The sequence below is a fragment of the Myxocyprinus asiaticus genome, chromosome 13 (assembly GCF_019703515.2).
Source record: "Myxocyprinus asiaticus isolate MX2 ecotype Aquarium Trade chromosome 13, UBuf_Myxa_2, whole genome shotgun sequence".
In the NCBI taxonomy this organism is placed as follows: domain Eukaryota; kingdom Metazoa; phylum Chordata; class Actinopteri; order Cypriniformes; family Catostomidae; genus Myxocyprinus; species Myxocyprinus asiaticus.
The window spans coordinates 37,886,901-37,907,357 of NC_059356.1; the positions used below are offsets into that span (position 1 = coordinate 37,886,901).

Below are 20,457 nucleotides of genomic sequence, written 5' to 3' on the forward strand. Positions count from 1 at the left end.
CCCAGCTAGGCTGAGGTCAGAGTGCAGGGTCAGCCATGATACAGTGCCCCTGGAGCAGATAGGGTCAAGGGCCTTGCTCAAGGGCCCAACAGTGGCATCTTGGTGGTGCTGGGGCTTGAACCCCCAACCTTCTGATCAGTAATCCAGAGCCTTAACCGCTGAGCCACCACTGACTATAGTAACCACGACTGTACCCATAGTATTTTAAAACCATAATTTTAATTTTATTATAAATGGTTTTACAAGAGTTACACTGTAATATCCATATAGAAACCTTGATTTTACTATAGTAATATTCTAGTAACCAAGACTGTAGTAACTATTGTTAATTTAGTAGTTACTATGATTTTACTACAAAAAAACATGTTTAAAATGCTTACTGCCAATGATTTATAATATAGATTAAGATCAGTGGTTACTGTAATAAAACCATGGTTCATTTTCATAAGGTAAAAAACAAAAACAAAAAAAAAAACAGAAGTCTAATTATTTTCCATTTTAGGCCTATATGTAAAAAATAAAAATAATTTATATATATATATATATATATATATATATATATATATATATATATATATATATATATATATATATATATATATATATATATATTATATATAAACAAACACACACACACAGTTGAAGTCAGAAGTTTGCATACACCTTAGCCAAAAACATTTAAATTCAGTTTTTCACAAGTCCTAACATTTAATCATAGAAAACATTCCCTGTCTTAGGTCAGTTAGGATCACTACTTAATTTTAAGAATATGAAATGTCAGAATAATAGTAAAGAGTATATTTATTTCAGCTTTTATTTCTTTCATCACATTCCCAGTGGGTCAGAAGTTTACATACACTTTGTTAGTATTTAGTAGCATTACCTTTAAATTGTTTAACTTGGGTCAAACGATTTGGGTAGCCTTCCACAAGCTTCTCACAATAAGTTGCTGCAATTTTGGCCTATTCCTCCACACAGAACTGGTGTAACGGAGTCAGGTTTGTAGGCCTCCTTGCTCGCACACACTTTTTCAGTTCTGCCCACAAATTTTCTATCGGATTGAAGTCAGGGCTTTGTGATGGCCACTCCAATACCTTGACTTTGTTGTCCTTAAGCAATTTTGCCACAACTTTGTAGGTATGCTTTGGGTCATTGTCAATTTGGAAGACCCATGTGCGACCGAGCTTTAACCTCATGACTGATGTCTTGAGACGTTGCTTCAATATATCCACATAATTTTCCTCCCTCATGATGCCATCTATTTTGTGAAGTGCACCAGTCCCTCCTGCAGCAATGCACCCCCACAACATGATGCTGCCACCCCCATGCTTCACGGTTGGGATGGTGTTCTTCGGCTTACAAGCCTCACCCTTTTTCCTCCAAAAATAACTATGGTCATTATGGTCAAAAAGTTCAAATTTTGTTTCATCAGACCAGAGGACATTTCTCCAAAAAGTAAGATCTTTGTCCTCATGTGCACTTGCAAACTGTAGTCTGGCTTTTTATGGCGGTTTTGGAGCAGTGGCTTCTTTCTTGCTGAGTAGCCTTTCAGGTTATGTCGATATAGGACTCGTTTTACTGTGGATATAGATAATTGTCTACCTGTTTCCTCCAGCATCTTCACATGGTCCTTTGCTGTTGTTCTGGGATTGATTTGCACTTTTCGCACCAAACTACACTCATCTCTAGGATCACAGAATGATGGCTGCGTGGTCCCATGGTGTTTATACTATGTGTACTATTGTTTGTACAGATGAACATGGTACCTTCAGGCATTTGGAAATTGCTCCCAAGGATGAACCAGACTTGTGGAGGTCCACATTTTTTTTTTCTAAGGTCTTGGCTGATTTCTTTTGATTTTCCCATGATGTCAAGCAAAGAGGCACTGAGTTTGAAGGTAGGCCTTTAAATACATCCACAGGCACACCTCCAATTTAGTACACCTCCTATCAGAAGCTAATTGGCTAATTGCCTAAAAGCTTGACATAATTCTCTGGAATTTTCCAAGCTGCTTAAAGGCACAGTTAACTTAATGTAAACTTCTGACCCACTGGAATTGTGATATAGTCCATTAAAAGTGAAACAATCTGTCTGTAAACAATTGTTGGAAAAATGACTCATGTCATGCACAAAGTAGATATCCTAAACGACTTGCCAAATCTAGAATTTGCTAATATTAAATCTGTGGAGTGGTTAAAAAATTAGTTTTAATGGCTTCAACCTAAGTGTACCTATGTAAACTTCTGACATCAACTGTACATAGTATATACATACAGTATATATACGTATATATATATATATATATATATATATACTGTATATATTTAAAAAATTACCAATTTTATCTCAAGAACTGGACAAAAAAAAATAAATCACTTTAATAGAGGCCTTTATAATACTTGGTATCAGATTGAAAATAAAATAAGTGGTAATAAAATAAGTGGCATCCCTACTGTAAATGGTAAAAAAGGAAGTCAGGGAGCTTTTTTAGCCAATCAGAAAACACCTTTTTCCTGAACGCAGAAGTGTTCCACGATTCGCCTGTTTTAAATTTGCGGTCTCCAGTTTTTCTAGAGTATACCAGTGTATATTCTTAGCAGGTAATGTGATGTTAAAAGTATTACATTTGTAATAAATTATCATAAAACATGTAGATGTATAGTGCCGATAATTCCCAGAGGCAAGATTACCTTTTTTTTAATTTACAGTGCCTCACCTGAGTGTGTAGATGACATGAAGTGATGGTCCAAGGTTAGTTATGTTGATATCATTAACTTCATTAAGATGTTATGACAGCCAACAACTGCACAAGTTGAGCCTGAAATAATTTTGACTTCAAATAACACCTAAACGGTTGCTGTTCTCTGTCTGGGTCACTCGTTTCAGTAGTTTTTACATTTCCTCTCGAGACCAGAAACAGAAAACAGGAAATTAGAATTATCATAGTGCCTTCGAGTGATTTCTCAGGAAAACTGTGGATCCAATCACAAACTCTTTCTGCACCTTCGGGTTTGCTGACATGTCCTTAGAGGGCGTGGTTTAGGAAAGAGGGCATGTTGTTGAAGCTTGGGGGGCAGGCTTATTTAACCGGTTGAAATCGCTTACAACACCTTCAACTTTTCTAATTTCAAGTCTTTGAAAGTATTTGGCGGGAAGTCTCACATCTCAACAGCCATCGTAAGAATTATTTTATTATCAGCGAAAACATGAAATAACCTTTGCGAAAGCGGGTGCAGTTTTAAATCTGCTGGTATGCGAGGGTCTCCTTGACATTTTGCCACTCATCTTCTACACTTTCTCTTGTCTGAGAGAAGATATGTGCCTGCGCCGCAATGACATTTACCAAAGTCATCGAGCATGGAAAAATGGCATTACCCAAGAAGCTAAAAGCAGCTTGTTGTTCAGACAGTTTTACAAGAACATAGTTACACACACACACACTTTCTAAGCTGCAAATCTTTTACTTGCAACTGAAGTTTCACAATTTCAAATAAATTGAGTGCGACTTGCACTGGGTGACGGAAATAATTGTTCATATAATTTTTTCCTTCTCCGCCACTGCCTTGCTGTAACACCAGTGATCCTGTACTGCAGAGGCAGTCAACCTGTGTGAAATTAAAATATATTCCAAAAGGAATATTGTACTCAGTTGTACAAACCTCAAACTTTTAAGACAAAAGCAAACACTCAAATTCTCTTTAATCTAATTTAGACTTTGCCTTCAGATGCCTCACAAGGCCATCAAATACATAAAACACCCATTATGTACGGTGTGATATACATAAATTAATGGAATATTCCAGGTTCAATTAAAGTTAAGCTCAGTCAACAGCATTTGTGGAATAATGTTGATTACCACAAAAATAAATTTCGAAAAGAAAAAAATACAAGCAAAAATCAAGGTCACAGTGAGGCACTAACAATGGAAGCTTATAATTTTATAAAAGCACTTACATTAATTCTTCTGTTAAAACTCATGAATTATTTGAGCTGTTAAGTTGTTTAAATTGTCGTTTTTACTGTCACTTTAGGGTTTTAGGGTTTGTTGACATCAAATCGTCATGCAACGAAGTAGTAAAATTGACTATAACTTTACACAGAAAAGGTTAGTAAGTGATTTTTCCACACTAAAATCTTCTTAACATGCATGCTGTTTACGTCTTGTGGCTGTACATTTGAAACTGTATGTATTTTAATGTTTACAGATTGGCCATATTCACTTCATTATAAGTGCCTCACTGCACCCCAGATTTTACTTTTTTTTTTAAAGAAAACGAGGGATGTGGTTGTTGTTGAAATCAACGTTAGGTAGGGTGACCATACGTCCTCTTTTCCCGGACATGTCCTCTTTTTCCGACCTTAAAAAAGCATCCGGCCGGGATTTGCACATTTGCAAAAATGTCCGGGATTCGGCTTTAGTTGTATTATGACGTGCATCTGGTCTAATACTTCATTGTGTGCGCGCATATTTGCATTGCTTTAACCCCTCTTTGTAAGTCCCGCCTTCTCGCACACCAATTGGTCGATTATAAGAGGCTTGCAGCAACTATTGGCCAAATTCCTGCCTGTCAATCTCTCCGCGAACATGCAAAGCGCTGCTGTGTTCGGCATCAAACAGTTGCTTGACAGTAGCAGCAAATGACAGCTGAGTGGAAACAATGCTCAAACGAAAGTGCAAATTTACAGAATATGGTCACCCTACATTAGGCCACACATAATGTCGATTGAGCTTAACTCGTATTGAACCCAGAATTTTCCTTTAATATGAACATGATGGCCTTATAGTACAATGTTTAGGTTTTATCGATTTATCTACATAAATTATAGTAAATAGGTGTCACCGGTCCTGCTCAACCCACCCCGAGCTCGAACCGGCGATCCCCGGCATGGGAGTCGGACGCGCTAACAAGGAGGCTATAAAAGCCATGGCCTCTATCCTCAGTTGCTAGTGCGTCTCTTAAGGCAAGGAGAGAGAGGTTTACACACTGCATAGCTATCACGTACCAGCTGGCTACCATTACACATGCACATACTGTACAAAGAACACAGTTTTGATGGTGTTTAGTGTTGCTTTTGGAAAATGGAGCCTCATTTGATGAAATGCTTCTAGACTATAGATGTTACTCACAGTAGTGTCATCTTTATTTCTTGACAGAAATGTCATTGTTATAACTCCATGACTATCTGTCTTTTTCTTAACACAAATGGAGAAGTTGTGGGAAAAAAGCTTCAAAAGGACACAAAATTCGTGATTGTTCCGAAAGCATACAAGGTTTTGTGAGAAACAACCCGAAATCTAATGTATTATTTAGTGAAACTGTTGGCCGACCGTTGATCTCCTGTGCGCATTCATTAGAGTTCATGGGAGCAAGTTCCCATCATAGCGTTCAAGCGAAGACTTGTTTTATTCATCTAAAAACAGGGCCGCCACAGCAATACAAACTACAGAAAACAACAGAGCTGCACACAAACCAGAGAACAGAACTTACTGAACATGTCTGATAGGTTTGTATTAACAGAATAGATGCATTTCTATGCCCAGCCTTATTTTTTTTAACCGGAGTACTCAATCACACAGACAGAAATAGAGGAAGCGGGAATGTCTTGTCTTCTCCATTCTGAAATGGTGAGCATTTGAGACAGACCTCTGACTGAAGAGAGCGATACCTCAATGAAAACATTTGGTAGGTGTAACATTCTTGGCCAAAATTAAGTACTTTTTAACCGGCTAATGAGATGCTGGCTTCAATATACTGTTATGAGAATGTTTTTGGACTGTGCCAGTTCACAGTGGACGGGGTTATCCGGCGCGATGCCAAAAATAGAAAACAATCGATCGACAGAATGCCCTGTCGCTCGTCATGACTGGTTATGACAAAAACTCTGATTAACATAGAAAATATACCTTTATTTGCATGTCGTTTGTCGTCAGGTTAGGACACAGTGTGGCTGTGGCTTCCTTCAGCCTCCTCTGTCTATCTCTCTGTTTGATTGAATACTTCAAACAAATGAGGCTGATCATAGAAATGCATCTATTCTCTGAATACAAACTCATCAGACATGTTTAGTAAGTTCGGTTCTATAGTTTATGTGCAGCTGTGTTGTATTCTGTTGTTAATATCACTGTGGCTGACTTGTTTTTAGATTTAAAAAAATAATAATTTTCACTTGAATGCCCATGTCGCGAAGGGTGCTGCGTGAACTTGCTCTAGTGAACTCTAATAAACGCGCACAAGAGATCAGTGGTCGGTCAACAGTTTAGCTAAATAATATATTCGATTTTGGTTAGTTTCTCACCAAATCTTATTGTTTGCTTTCATAACAATCATGAATCTCATAATAATGTATTAGACTTCTGAATTATACTTTTGCGTCCTTGTGAAGCTTGAAGAGGTGGTCACCATAAACTGCCATTTTATGACATGTGGGCACAACATTTTTTCACAAGTTCTCTCTTTGTGTTTAGAAAATTAAAGAAAGTCATGTGGGATTATAATAACACAGGGGTGAGTAAATTACTGAATTTTCATTTTGGAGTGAACTATCTTTTTAACAGATTTGGAACTTGGGTTTAGAAAAAGGTATTCTTAATTGCATCCACTAGATGGTACTACCACGGAGCTTACACTTAATATCAGCAACAGCAGCATCACATACTCTTAGTATAATTCTGGCGGGGTCCTTGGTCTGTGAAGGTTATACATTTTGATTCAGAAACCTTCTGACTATAGCCTATGTCTAACCTACTAGGTAATTATATGTTAAGATGCATTATATGTAGTAAAGTTAATGTGTGGATAGAAAGTATTTGAAAATAGTTGTTTTTTAACTCGAGGTCCCAGGTTGGCTGAGAGTCTGGGTGGAGTGTCCTTGGGTCCGTAAATATTGCAAACTCCTGTTACTAAATACTTTCCACTGTTGTATCAGGATCTTTATCAACTATCACCAATATGCACCAGAGCATAAGAGTAGCATTCAATCTGTGAAGAATTTTTGTAAGTTTTAGTGTCACTGAGGGTTTATTCTAATATTTTTGGCATATCGGACTCAGTTTAGTTTTTTTGTAGTGTGAAAAGAAGCACATGAAATATTACCCAAACCACATTTTAGGTGGTTTAAAATCCAATTAAAATCAGATTTTTGTAAACATCTCAGTCTCAACTGTGAGATGGGATTTAAAGTTTTCTTTTTATTATTATTATTGTTACACTTTTTGGCCCAAACAGTGTTATAATGTAGTCTGAAGCCTACATCATTATATAGCAAATATGTCAAATATTGACTGCACTGTCTGGACAGATGTAATCTTTTTAGTAAATTGATAGCACAAACAGTCTCAAATGTGATCTCGCTGATTTAGAACATGGCATGATTGTTGGTGCCAGACAGGCTGGTTTGAGTATTTCTGTAGCTGCTGATCTCCTGGGATTTTCCCACACAACAGTCTCTAGAGTATAAAGAGAATGGTGCGAAAAACAAAAAACATTCAGCGAATGGCAGTTCTGTGGGTGAAAATGGCTTGTTAATGACAGAGGTCAGAGGAGAATGGCCAGATTGGTCCAAGCTAACAGTAACCCAAATAAACACACGTTACAACAATGCTTTGCAGAAAAGCATTTCTGAACATACAACACGTTGAACATTGAGGCGGATGGGCTACAGCAGCAGAAGACCCCTCCAGGTACCACTACCGTCAGCTAAGAACATGAAACTGAGGCTGCAGAGGGCACAGGCTCACCAAAACTGGACAGTAGATGATTGGAAAAACATTGCCTGGTCTGACAAATCTGGAGGAACTGCTGAGGAACAAACACAGATGGTAGGCCCACTGCAGCCTGTTTTCTGTTCTTGGCTGACAGAAGTGGAACCCAATGTGGTCTTCTGCTGTTGTAGCCCATCTGCCTCAAGGTTCGACATATTGTTCATTCTGAGATTCTATTCTGCTCACTACAATTGTACAGAGGGGTCAGCTTGAACCAGTCTGGCCAATCTACATTGACCTCTCTCATCAATGAGGTGTTTTTGTCCACAGAACTTCTGGATGTTTTTTTTTTTTCTCCCAATTTGGAATGCCCAATTCCCAATGTGCTCTAAGTCCTCGTGGTGGCGTAGTGGCTCGCCTCAATCCGGGTGGCAGAGGATGAATCTCAGCTGCCTCCGTGTCTGGGACCGTCAATCCGCGCATCTCATCATGTGGCTTGTTGAGTGTGTTACCGCGGAGACCTAGCGCGCATGGAGGCTTCAGGCTATTCTCCACGGCATCCATGCACAACTCACCACGTGTCCCACCGAGAGTGAGAACCACATTATAGCGACCACAAGGAGGTTAACACAATGTGACTCTACCTACCCTAGCAACCGGGCCAATTGGTTGCATAGGAAGCCTGACTGGAATCACTCAGCACGACCTGGATTTGAACTTGTGACTCCAGGTGTGGTAGTCAGCGTCTTTACTTGCTGAGCTACCCACTGGATATTTTTGTTTTCGCACCATCTCTATACTCTAGAGACTGTTGTGCATGTGAAAATCCCAAGAGATCAGCAGTTACAAAAATACTCAAACCAGCCCGTCTGGCCCCAACAATCATGCCACAGTCTAAATCACTGAATCACATTTTTCCCCATTCTGATGGTTGATGTGAACATCAACTGAAGTTCCTGACCCACATATGCATAATTTTATGCATTACACTGCTGCCACCTGACTGGCTGATTAAATAATCACATGAATATGTAGATGTACAGGTGTACCTAATAAAATGGCTGGTGAGTGTATAAATATGAATGTTTGTGCAGTTATATTGAATGTCTCTGCAGTGTGAACAAAGCCTTAAAAGGTGTCATGACATGCCTTTTTTTTTTTTACTATTTTAATGTTCCTTGAGGTTACCTTATGATATTAGTAAAGGTTTTTTTTTTTTTTTTTTTTGCACAAAAAACAGTCATATATTTGTAAAACATGATTACTTTCCACCCTCATTTTGACACTGTCAGAAATGCTTGGTTTTGGTGCTGCTTCTCCTTTAAGACTTGACAGTAAACACCCACTTTTATGATTGGCTCTCTCCTCTTGCCATCTCACTGCTCACCACTATACTGGGCGGAGCAACATAAGTAATAAAGTAAAGTAGTTGTTGAATGTGTTATGGAGGTGGTCAGATGCAAAATGTATACCAGTGTGACATCACAATGTGAAGGAAGTTAAGAACAAGCCGTTTTGGCAGGTTGGTTTCAACAAAGTTTGTGCAACAAACTCTTGATGCCATGCCCTTTTAAGGCCCCAGCACACTCACGACAAGGTGCTTTTTCGTTCATCGCTCAGAGCAAAAATGAAGTTCGAAACAGCTGAGCAACGATTGTTTGTGAACATTCAGACACCTGCAACACTGTTGGAGGCGGCGTTTAGAGGTAGATTTAAATATGAGGACACTCAAGACTACTTGTAAAACATTAAGTAATATGACATTAAAATGTGTTATCAATGTCTTCATTCCATGAGTAGAATTCACACAAGCTCAGTAAAATACGCTGTTTTATCTACTTGATGATTTAAATATATGCGGTAGATAATGTCATTTGTAATGTTTACTTTTTGCATTCATGGCACTAATGCGCTAACATGCTATACATGGCCATAATATGCGCCGATTACACTCTGTTATTGTAATTTATGATGACACTGATCCTACTGCAAAAATGGGTTTCTAAAAGAGTGTTAATGGGTAGAATACAGATACAAGAATGATGACTGGCATATCTTATTTTGGGCAGATGTATGAATGGCTTTCGGCTGCAGAAGGCACATGAGTGAAGCAGCATTTCAAACAAAAAAGTGAATTAACACTTGAGAGTATTTGAGTAAATTTGATTCCATATGTAGACTTAAAAGCAAAGCAAAAATAACACGTTGTTGGAAAAGTCTCAACACAAATGGTCATACAGATGTAGGTAAGTTTGCACCAGCTCGCTAATAACTCTGCACGTCAGTGTGTTCATGTTAACTGATCTTAACAGACTTGACTGGAATTTGCTGTCTGCCTCAAAGTAGGTGGAGCTCCAGGTCACACCTACCGATGACGTGGAACTATGACAGTAAGATGTTTAGCAGCTGGTAAAGGCTAATATATACTTACTGGGCGAACAGGCTTAATTTGCCTACAAATGATGACGAAATGCAGTGACGTTTTTGTTCTGCCAGTATGTTAGTTTGGCGAGATTTCTTCTGTTCGCTCCACTGATATTTAATATAGAACTGGATTGCTCATGACGTCAAAAAAGTGAAGCCACTGCGCCACCATATTGCTATGCCCAAACATTCCAATGTGCCTATTGACTTAACAGGAAATCATCTCATTTCAGCAAGTAAACAGTCATTCAATCACCGATTTTATATCTGAAATCTGCATGCACATCCCTACAACACAAACGTCCTACACATGTAATTATTTATTTAAAGTCGGGAATTTTACCTGTTTCTTGAAAGCCCGAGCAAGTTATGTATATCTACATCAAACAGTATCCACATCAATCAAACTTCATCTGTGAACAGATCAGCTGAATTTTAACAAGTTTACTGAAACTGAGGTAAGATAAAAACATACATTTTCAGACTTATTTATTGTGAGTATCTAAGTGTTTGTTCAGAGTTTGTTCAAGGCGAAGCTGGTTCAAATTAAACTGATACGCTAGGTTTAAATGGCAAACGAACACATATTTATGACATGTATCCATGTATGATTACAGAGAGCACTTCAATATGAAAACAAGCAAATTCCGGTAATTTAAGGCGATTCAGAAATCCTGGTCTGACTTTTTTAAAGTCCCTTTAGGGGGTAGGACGTATTGTCACCCTATACAAGCAGATATCACAGTTTTTCCTACTTACATTAAAACTTATGGACAGTTTTGCCGCTTCCTTTGGTGATCGTTGTGCTACTCTAAAAGACTGAACACCGTCACCGGGTCAGGTGGATGCACTGACATCACAATCCACGTACATCTTCTCCCTTGTAACAAATATTATCCAGAGCGAGCAAATTAAACATTAAACATGACTGTCACTAGAGGGCGAAATGCAACTGTTGTATCCGGAGATCAGTGAAACAGGGCCGTTTTCGCCTGTCAGTCACTGATGCTCTTACGAGAGTTTGGGCATACCAAGATGGCCGCTCGAACACTTCTGGTGGCTGGCAGTTTACCGTTGTGTCAACAATTCAGTTCTACATATATCAGTGGTTCGCGCACATCTCTGAAATTCTTGACCCATGAGAACTCAGCTGGTTGAAGAGCATTGATGATTGGTTAAAACTATTCATGGGTGTGGTTTGGATGTGACACTTATAAACCAGGCTCAAGTTTTCCTGAAAGTTCACCCAGGTGAGCTAATACGCATCACCAAAACAAACTAAAAAACACCTTCATTTTGGCCAGATTTAGTTTTAAATGACGTCACACCCATTTGTTCTTCGATTTCGTATGAAGTGCGCAGTGGCCTTTAGACAAAACACCCGCCACACAGCTGTCCTGTACCAGTGGCAAGGTGCTCCTTGTAATTGATTAAAATAGACTTGAAATCAGATGTCTATGTATGCACTGTATGAATGTATGTCTGTTGCACACATACTTTCAAACATGCACATAATCATGACACAACAGCTCGTTTATCTTTGATTCTTTTAACAAAGAATGGAAGGAAAATACAAGAGACATCACAGATCCAGTATTTTAAAAATGATCCAGCAAGAGACAAAAAGAGTGTGCGATTTAGTCTCTTTGCATAAATTAATTTATGAACAATGGTCACTGAGGAAAAGTGCAGGGCCTTGCAGCTCTTTAGTTTTTTTTTTATCAAGCCTTTGGTCCAGCACTGAGTCTGGATTCCCTGGATACATTTAGAAGTCAGGACGGTCCTTCTTGAGTTTGTTGTAGTCCATGTTCACTGTGAAGAACTTTTAAAAGGAAAAACAATAAATACATTTTTAATTGATAAACTGAGAAAACATCTGAAGTAGTTTAACAAGTAGCTACCGTGACATGCGCTCTACAGCTCCATTAACTCTACTGCTTGTTTAAGTGCTGAACTTGAACTAGACAAAACATCAAATTCACATTAAGGCATGAGCTTGATTAGATTTGTTACAACTAACGGAACACAAAATGAGCTTATGAAGCGCTTAATGAAATAAACTCATTAAGATCTGAGATTAAGCCTGATACGGTCCTTTAGTCGCATCTCTTAATATGATTCCCACACTTTGGCAACAATGGCAGGCTTATGCACTTAACCAAAGAAAACACATGGTCAGTTAGCTTTTAAACTTTAAATTACAGTCATGCTAACATTTTGAAGCATGCTTTATTACAATAAAGCCATGTTCTGGTTCAAACCATGTTAATAAGTTAAGCTCTTTTTAGAGCATCTGTGGCATTGTCTTTATGGAGCTTATTTTCGGCTGATTCTAAGAACATAAATACAATGATAAAAATGAAAACCCCATTAACAATTTCATTTTTTAAACATGTCTGAAAATTGAATCATTTAATTTTTCATTTTGGCACATACTTCGCAGACACTTTGTGAAAATGAAATGGTTAATGGGGATTTAATTTTCATTATTGTATTTATTTAAAAAAAAAAAAAAAAAAAAACTTCATATCTCTTGGTTACCACAGAAAGTAAATTACATCCTTCAATTTGTAATAAGCAAAAATCATGTTAACAGTAAAGCACTTGCAATAGAAGTCTATAGGGAAAGGTATTCAGGAGGGTTTAATCGCAGAAATGTTCATACATTTCATAAAAATGTGTGTTATTTGAGCTAAAAAGTTGTCAAAATCGTCCTTTAAGTGTTGGGACTTTGTTTGGTTGTATTGGATTTTATTGCCATATCAGCTTCAAAGGCTATTTCATGGCAAATACAGGAAGTAATCAAACAATTGATAAATGCAACACATTTTGTAAAAAATAATACACAGTAAAAAGGTTAATTAATCCTATAAAATGTCAATTCTATAAAAGATTCTTTAACTGTACTAGTGATACAAATTCTAAAAGTTTTTCTAAGCACATCTTACAAAACAAGTCTTTCAAAGTTTTTCCTGATAAAAAACATTGTCTCATGACATTAAAGACAGGGTAGACCAAAAGCATATATTTTACAGTCAGAGTGGTGTTACAATATTGGCATTTTGGTGATTCTTCCCCCGTCAATAAATACCCATGGGTCACTCTGGTATGGCCTACACGACATCTTGTTTACACCACTTGATCGTGTCTAGATTTGAAAGGATAAATGTATCTTTTTCCAACAACAGGATTCATTTCAAATAATTTGTTATTATGACATTCATCCCATTCCGCTTGCCATTTATTAAATATACTTAGTGATGTACTTCTGGTTAGAGTCCCTTCCTGGTATCCTTATCAAGTACATATCAAGCAAAAGCTTAAGGGGTGTAGTGGCTACATAGACGAAAGGCAAAACAAAATGAAGTGAATGCCACAGATGCTGTTGAAACATCTTAATTTATATTGAACCCAAAACATTCCTTGAACACACAGTAACTTTGAAAGATTTAAAAAAATAAAAAAGCAAATGGGAGCCTTTAACAGGTTGATATGCAAGGTCATTGTGAGCTCATACCTTGTACTGATCATTGGGCCCCATTTTATTCCAGGGCTCTGGGTTGTTTTTTCTGTCCCAGCTGTGGAGATGAAGCAAATGAGTGCACAAACAACTTACTGCAGGCATGCATGACAAAACTAAATACAAAAATGGCACTGACATCTTTGCAGCACCATAGATCTCTCCCCATTGATTGGGTCAAGGTATAGAAACGCTCTAATCGGCACAGATCAATACGTAATCAAAAGCTATTTCCCTCAAGTTAAATAAGCAGCAGATCTGTATTTTATTATCAGTGGTGAGAGACAAATGATTAATGGATGCTTACCAGACGTCTGGGTTACGGATGGCCAGGCGAGCCAGGTAAGTCAGAGACATGGTGCATCCACCACCAATGAAAATAAACAGTGGGATCAACTATAGTGAGAGATGAAGAAAATATAAAGCAACTGTAACAAGTTGAAGGTGTTCGCTAATGACTTGGAATAGTAATTTCCAAAAATTCCAAACATGTATGCTGTGGAACACAAATGTAGAATAGTTCAGTGACAAAAAACACCATCAATATATAATAAAAGCAATTCATATGACTCATGCGCTATATTTCAAGTCTTTTGAAAGCATTCAATGCTTTTGTGACAGGAACAGGCCAAAATGCAAGTTATTATTTACAAAAAACTTCCCCTACAATGCAGACCCTATAAATTACAGAATTGCGTTTGTCATCATTGATGCCAAAATTCAGAGTAGTGCATTGATGTACCATTTTTCAATCTCAATGGGATTGCGATCGACATTTTAGAGCTTTGGCGCAGTGGAAGATTATCAGTGAGTGACAACTTGAATTTTAGTCTGTTCCTCGCACAAAGCTAGTGTATGACTTCAGAAGACTGGCGGACAAGTCGCATGTACTACATTTATCATGTTTATGGTGGTTTTGTCTCTCTTTTCTTTTTATTAATCTTGACAGATATGGTCAATTTCATATGGAATAGAAGCATGTGAATATTATCCTTTTGCGTAAAAAAAACAGCATACAGGTCTAAAATGACATAAGTGAATAATGATGTCTCAATGTCTCATAACAATACAGCCATGATAAATGATCACTCAAGCATTTAATATTTATCACACTGTGATCTGAACCACCTGGTTTGGAATCACTGCATGCGTACATAAGCAGGTTCCAGGAGGAACGATTTTACTTTGTTTAACCTATAAAACAAAATGTCTGACTTAAAAATTATAGGGATTAGGCCTGGGTATAACTATAGATTTCCAGATTAATCAAGATCTTCATTTGATCATCTTGATATGGATTCTTAAAATCCAAAGGTCAATGTTTTAAAATGTGAAGTTGCGCACCGAGATCCTTTCACTGAAGTTTACTTTGATTCATTCAGTTTAATGCAGGTGAAAAAATTAGATTAGGGATGGGCATTATCGAGTAATTTTGTAGTTGAGTACTCTAACCCACAAAACAAGAGTAATCGATTACTCGTAAATTAAAATTTAAGTTAAAAATAATATAGCACATGTGTGAAATTTATCATTTGTTTTATCCACAGAAGTTACCAAGAACTACAAAGAAGTTTCAAGTAGCACTAGATTAATAATCGATTAAATGAGATCCATCCATGCAATGCATTTGTTATTTAAATATCCTTTCTGTTCTTTACAGTCAGTTGTTGATCAAAACAACAAAAAAGAAACATTTCATTCAAATAAAGAAGCAGTGATTTACAAAACAGGTTGAAAGGTTAATAAAATGTATTGTTGTTCTTAATTACAAGATTTAGTTACTTGTTTTGTACTTTTTTAATTAAAAGATCACAAAGAAAGTAACTTCGCAAAGGTCAAACCATATAAGATTCAAAGAGACATGGTGGATTTAAAAAGTCCGAGTCCAGTGCTTCTATTTTGCATTTATCTCATTTATTACGGTTTATTTTCATTGCAAATTAACAAGTAACAACAATGGTAACATTTTGAGAGAAAAGTTTAATTGAAAAAGAAACATTAATTTTAGAGTTTACTATAATTTGTCTTCCTATTACTGTAAGAGTTAATGTTGGGAATGTTGATTTATTGATCGAAATACTACAGTGCATTCAGAAAAATCTAAACAATTTAATAGGTTATCTATAAATTTTCACTGTATTTTGAAGTGCTCATGATAACAATATTGTGCATGTTAATTATCACTGTATACCTTATTATTGAATATCGGCAAATGTCTACTTATATCCATCTCGCTTTATAAGTGCTAAATATGCTTCTCATGTGGGACATGGATGTGCGTGGAGTGATTGAAGTTGCGCTCTGCTGTAACGGTGTGCGCACGCATCAACAGGGCTGCGAGCTAAGGTGACAGGATAGCGCGGAGTCGCTCTCACGAGCGATTAAATCGGGCTTCCCTCAACATCGTGGCACATACGACACATTTGAATTCTGCATGAGAATTTTCACTTTTAAAGCACTTTGGAGCAATTCAACCATGTCAAACGGTTTAAGAGCCCCGATATTCTGAACAGAGCTGACGAGGTAAAGAGAAAACACCTGCTTATGTTTATTAACTTTTAACACCATGTCAGCAACAAGGCTATTCACATGGCAAGCACAGGGTAAACAATAAATATATACAATTTTCAAAGCTATACAAGACATTTGAGATTAATATGAGATAAAAATTAAATATTTCCATTATGTCTCTGAACATTATCGCTCTCTGATAGTTTCAAAGGTGTTACAGTTCAGTAGGATGTGTTTGATAGTCAAAATGGTTTGACAGGGAAGGCATAATGGAGGATCTTCACCAATCAGCAACAACACGTGCACGAGTCTTGAAAGACCCAGATGGCACCTAGTGATTTGAACACAACTTGACCATGCCTAGACTTGAAGTTTGAAGAGAATCTTCTTCTTATACTGGGGTTTATTTCATAAAGCTTATTAATGTTGCATTCATCCCATTCCATCTGCCACTTGTTAGAGATATATGTGCTTATTAATGATCCAAGGTCGGAGGGTGGAAGAAAACACCTGCTCTGCACCCACATCAATTACAAGACTTTTCACATCTTCACATCAACACCCTTACTAACATTTATCACAGTAAACTGTAACAGAATTTTTCAATGCAATCGTGGAAGTTGTAGCTAAGAAAAAACATATATAGGCCTTTATCACAGTCCGCGTGTCGTCACATCCGTCTCCGAATAGTAGCGTAACCAAACATCCGCCCAATGATCTGTCTATGGACGATCGCAGTTTTTCTAAATAAATTAAGCCAACTTGGATGCACTTGGCAGTAAACATCAGCCGTTTACTCGTTTCTTTGGAGTAACTCAGCACTTCACCATGTGTTATCTAGCACTTTACTGTGTAATCGTGAGCGAGGTGATTATCAGCGCAAAGCTTTCCCAGTTCATGAGGAGCTGCGCGCGCTATTCATCTTACTCCCAGAGGATTATTGTGCTCAACTCAAGTCCGAAGAGATAGCGTTTAAGTGTTTTAATGTCATTGTTTTAACTATTGCAGAATCCTCATCTCCCGTTTGTGAATAAAATACAGTTGTAGACACTGGGACATTTTCATCTCTATGTTTTATTAACATTGCATTTGGTTGTGACTCGTGAGTGGACACTTCAATCATCATACTCAAACCACGAGGATATAACTCCAGGTTTACAATGATTTAACCAGTAAATTTCTGTAATCGGACTGTGGGATGGAAAGGTTTCTTTATTTGAACATTTTTTAATGGATCTTATGTCATTCATGGAGATTATAGTAAGTAATTACATGAAAGCAATGTGATGATCAATGCAAGTACTCTGTATAATCTTTACTCTGAATATACTTTTTTTTTTTGTGACTTACTATATACCCTTGTCTTGTTCTAATACTCTTTAATGTGTAAAAGTACCCGTTTGTATTATATTCTTGCATTCCTCTAATAAAAAATTTACTTATACTCTGTGAAGTGGTTCCTGCTCACATACATCCTGTTTAAAATAATAAAACAACATGACATCATTTTTCTATACTTCATTATCCCCGAGTAATGATTGTAAGGTGAGGTAGGTCTGTTTAGATTAAATATTTTAGATGAATTGTACATAAAATATTCCATAATAATTCCACGCTGTGGGCACTGCCATTGAAACAGACTGCAGCGGAAGTTGTTTTACGCAAATAAGCTTTCCGCTCTGCGAGTGATAAAGGCTCAATGGATGTCCCAATGTGGATACAGAGAGCTGAATAAAAAAATCAAATTATATTTTGGTTGCATTTGAGGGCAAAATTTTGTTTATTGATTGTGTAAAATAGGCACATAATATTGGAATATCGATCGCAGGACCCTGAATCGAATCGTATCGCGGCAGACTTTGAAGTATCGGCAAATATCGGATCGCAGGCCAAGAGAATCAATTCAAGATCGTATCGTGAAGAAACGTCCGATTTACACCCCTACTGTAAACATTGCAAAAAGGACATAAGTCATGAATCTCTCAAATACGAAAATTATAAGTTTGTACAAACTTACAAAAGTCAACTTTCAAATGCATTGATACAAACTTTAAAGAGTTAAAGGGAGTTAGGAGATTACTTCCAGTCAGGATACAGGCCGTAAAAATAAAAAGAAAGGGGATCAACCATCAATAAGGAAATACTAATAGTACGCAGCAAACGGCCCTAGTTGTGTATTTTGACCGCACTGCTCAGACTGTCCTCAGTTTAACACGCTCGTCCTTGAGCTTCTGATCGCTATGCGGTCACGTGACGCGCGGGCCTGCCAGTTCCGTTTGCTTTAGTTTAGAGCGCACAAATCAAGGTAAAAAAAATAAAAATTTGTATTAATCTACTTGGTCATATAAAGACAATGCACACAGGATAATACACGTAGCTTGCCCAATACAATATAAAAGCGTGTCATTTATTCTATTAACTGATTTGACACTTTGACGTGTGTCGGTGAGGCAACTCGTTACCAAAATGTGAAAACATTGCATTCATTCTCTCTCATTGTTAAACCATTTTCGGGGTATACAATATTTTTTTTTTTTTAAACAAAACATTTCACATACTTTAAGATATATTACTGAATGAGATTTACAAAAATAATTAGTGTGGAAATTTCTAGGCGATTTAGTATTTTAGAGCTTAGCTTTACTAAATTATATATATATATATATATATATATATATATATATATATATATATATATATATCCCCAACAGAAGTTACTTATTAGAAGTTAATATTTAATTCATTTTAATTAGTTATCCAGACTTGAATATCACAGTTTTATAATTTTGTCATATTTCCAGGTTGTCCGTGACCGTGAATGCCTTGCATTTAAGTGAAACTTTCTTTCTGGTAAGGTTTTTTTAATGACTTTATGTTGATTCAGAGATTTACATATTTACACTGTTGGCATGTCTTGCATTCCGTAGCAAGGACGCTAACACGGTAACACGTCTACATATCGCTATTTCAGCCGTCTTTTAAAGATTAAACCGTCCCCAAATCATCATTCACTTACGGCAGGATGACTTCTGAGTTGCCGACTGACCGTGCTCAGCATCGTGACGGATGAGATAAATTTAATTTCCCAAAATGTACAAAAGTGACCGGAATAAGCGCGCCCAGTGCGAGTTCTAGCAAGATCGTTTCAGCATTGAGAAAAGGCGACGCTGTCCGCGGGGGGGTTATAGAGTTTGCCTGATTTATTGTTTTATATTTTACAAGCCACTATATTTTCTCGTCTCATTTGAATTTATTCATATTTGTTCATATTATTATTAATACACAAAATGTTTAAATGCTAATCACTGCAAGGTTGTAGAATGTAAATTTGATGAGAATGTGACTAAATGTTGAGGTATTTTGTAAAGGCGGTGCTCTGGATACCCATTAGTAGGCGCGCTACTTTTCTTACTGACCGCTGAGCTGATCTAGGGTCAGTGTGAGAGACCATAAACACCACACTGTGATTTGTAGTGATTTCAGAGATCTGATCCCAGGCCAGAGAGTACAGTAAAGCAAGCGTTGTACATGAAAGTGGTAAAAGTGGCAAGAGTACAAGGGCTAGAGAAGGTTGTTTAGGTCGTTGATGTGTTTTATATTGTTAGGGAGGGTAAAATATGTAGATTTGAAAGAAGTAAATAGGCAAGGTTGATCCAAGCATGCATTTTACTCTGTCATATTAGAAATCTGTAAAGTGGATGAGTTTAATGTGTTCTTTAAATGCTTCTGAACGCTTCTTTCTAAAACATGTCATATTTCACCCCAAGACAAAAAAAATAAAAAAATAAAAAAAACACCGTTAAGAATATATTTCTCGTTACTGTATGAGAAAAAATATATATTATTTAAATCAGGGACTAAAAACGAAATGTTTTTAATTTCGTTTCGTTTGGAGCAAAAACTGTATTTTTTCGTTCCGGCTCAGAAATTCTGCAGCCTCCTCTCCAAATGGTTACCGGTTACAACTAAATGAAAGAACGATTAATAATGTTCTTTTTAAAGTGACAGTACTCTGTGCTAAGGGGTGGGTGAAATACCAATTGCAGTTTTACCAGATCTCAAGAGAAACAAGCAACATGGTCTGGAAAAACAAGCTCAAAATAAGCACTTGCCTCACCAAAATAAGCTAAAATATTGAATACATTTTTCCCCCTGTGTGATAGATTTATCAGCATAGAAATCATAACAAGCAGTTAATTAACAGTTAAGTATAATTTTATTTACAGATCTGCTTCTCAGTCAAAACCCAACAGCATCTGTATAAATGCATCATATCTAACAATAATTCAGTGAAGACTTG

The 20,457-nt window shown here is 37.0% G+C and overlaps 1 protein-coding gene across 2 annotated transcripts; it reads right to left on the bottom strand.

Moving 5' to 3' along the window:
• Positions 1-11,659: 11,659 nt before the first annotated feature.
• Positions 11,660-19,321, bottom strand: LOC127450543 (cytochrome c oxidase subunit NDUFA4-like). 2 transcript variants are annotated; one of them, XM_051714766.1, is made up of 4 exons: positions 19,174-19,321; positions 13,954-14,042; positions 13,644-13,704; positions 11,660-11,948 (listed from the first exon to the last, which is right to left on the bottom strand). In XM_051714766.1, exons 1-4 carry the CDS (start codon positions 19,213-19,215, stop codon positions 11,892-11,894), a joined length of 249 nt encoding a protein of 82 aa, XP_051570726.1. In that variant the 5' UTR covers positions 19,216-19,321; the 3' UTR covers positions 11,660-11,891. The 2 variants fall into 2 exon arrangements, with proteins under 2 accessions (XP_051570726.1, XP_051570727.1); XM_051714767.1 differs by lacking the exon at positions 11,660-11,948 and adding an exon at positions 12,630-13,462.
• Between the last annotated feature and the right edge of the window lie 1,136 nt (positions 19,322-20,457).

Coding starts and splice junctions, on each gene's coding strand:
- LOC127450543 (XM_051714766.1), bottom strand. CDS start 19,215: ATGCTGAGCACGGTCAGTCGGCAACTCAGAAGTCATCCTGCC. Junction 13,705..13,953: donor ATCCGTAACCCAGACGTCTG/GTAAGCATCCAT, acceptor TCATCTCCACAG/CTGGGACAGAAAAAACAACC. Junction 11,949..13,643: donor GGCCCAATGATCAGTACAAG/GTATGAGCTCAC, acceptor TCCTTTTAAAAG/TTCTTCACAGTGAACATGGA.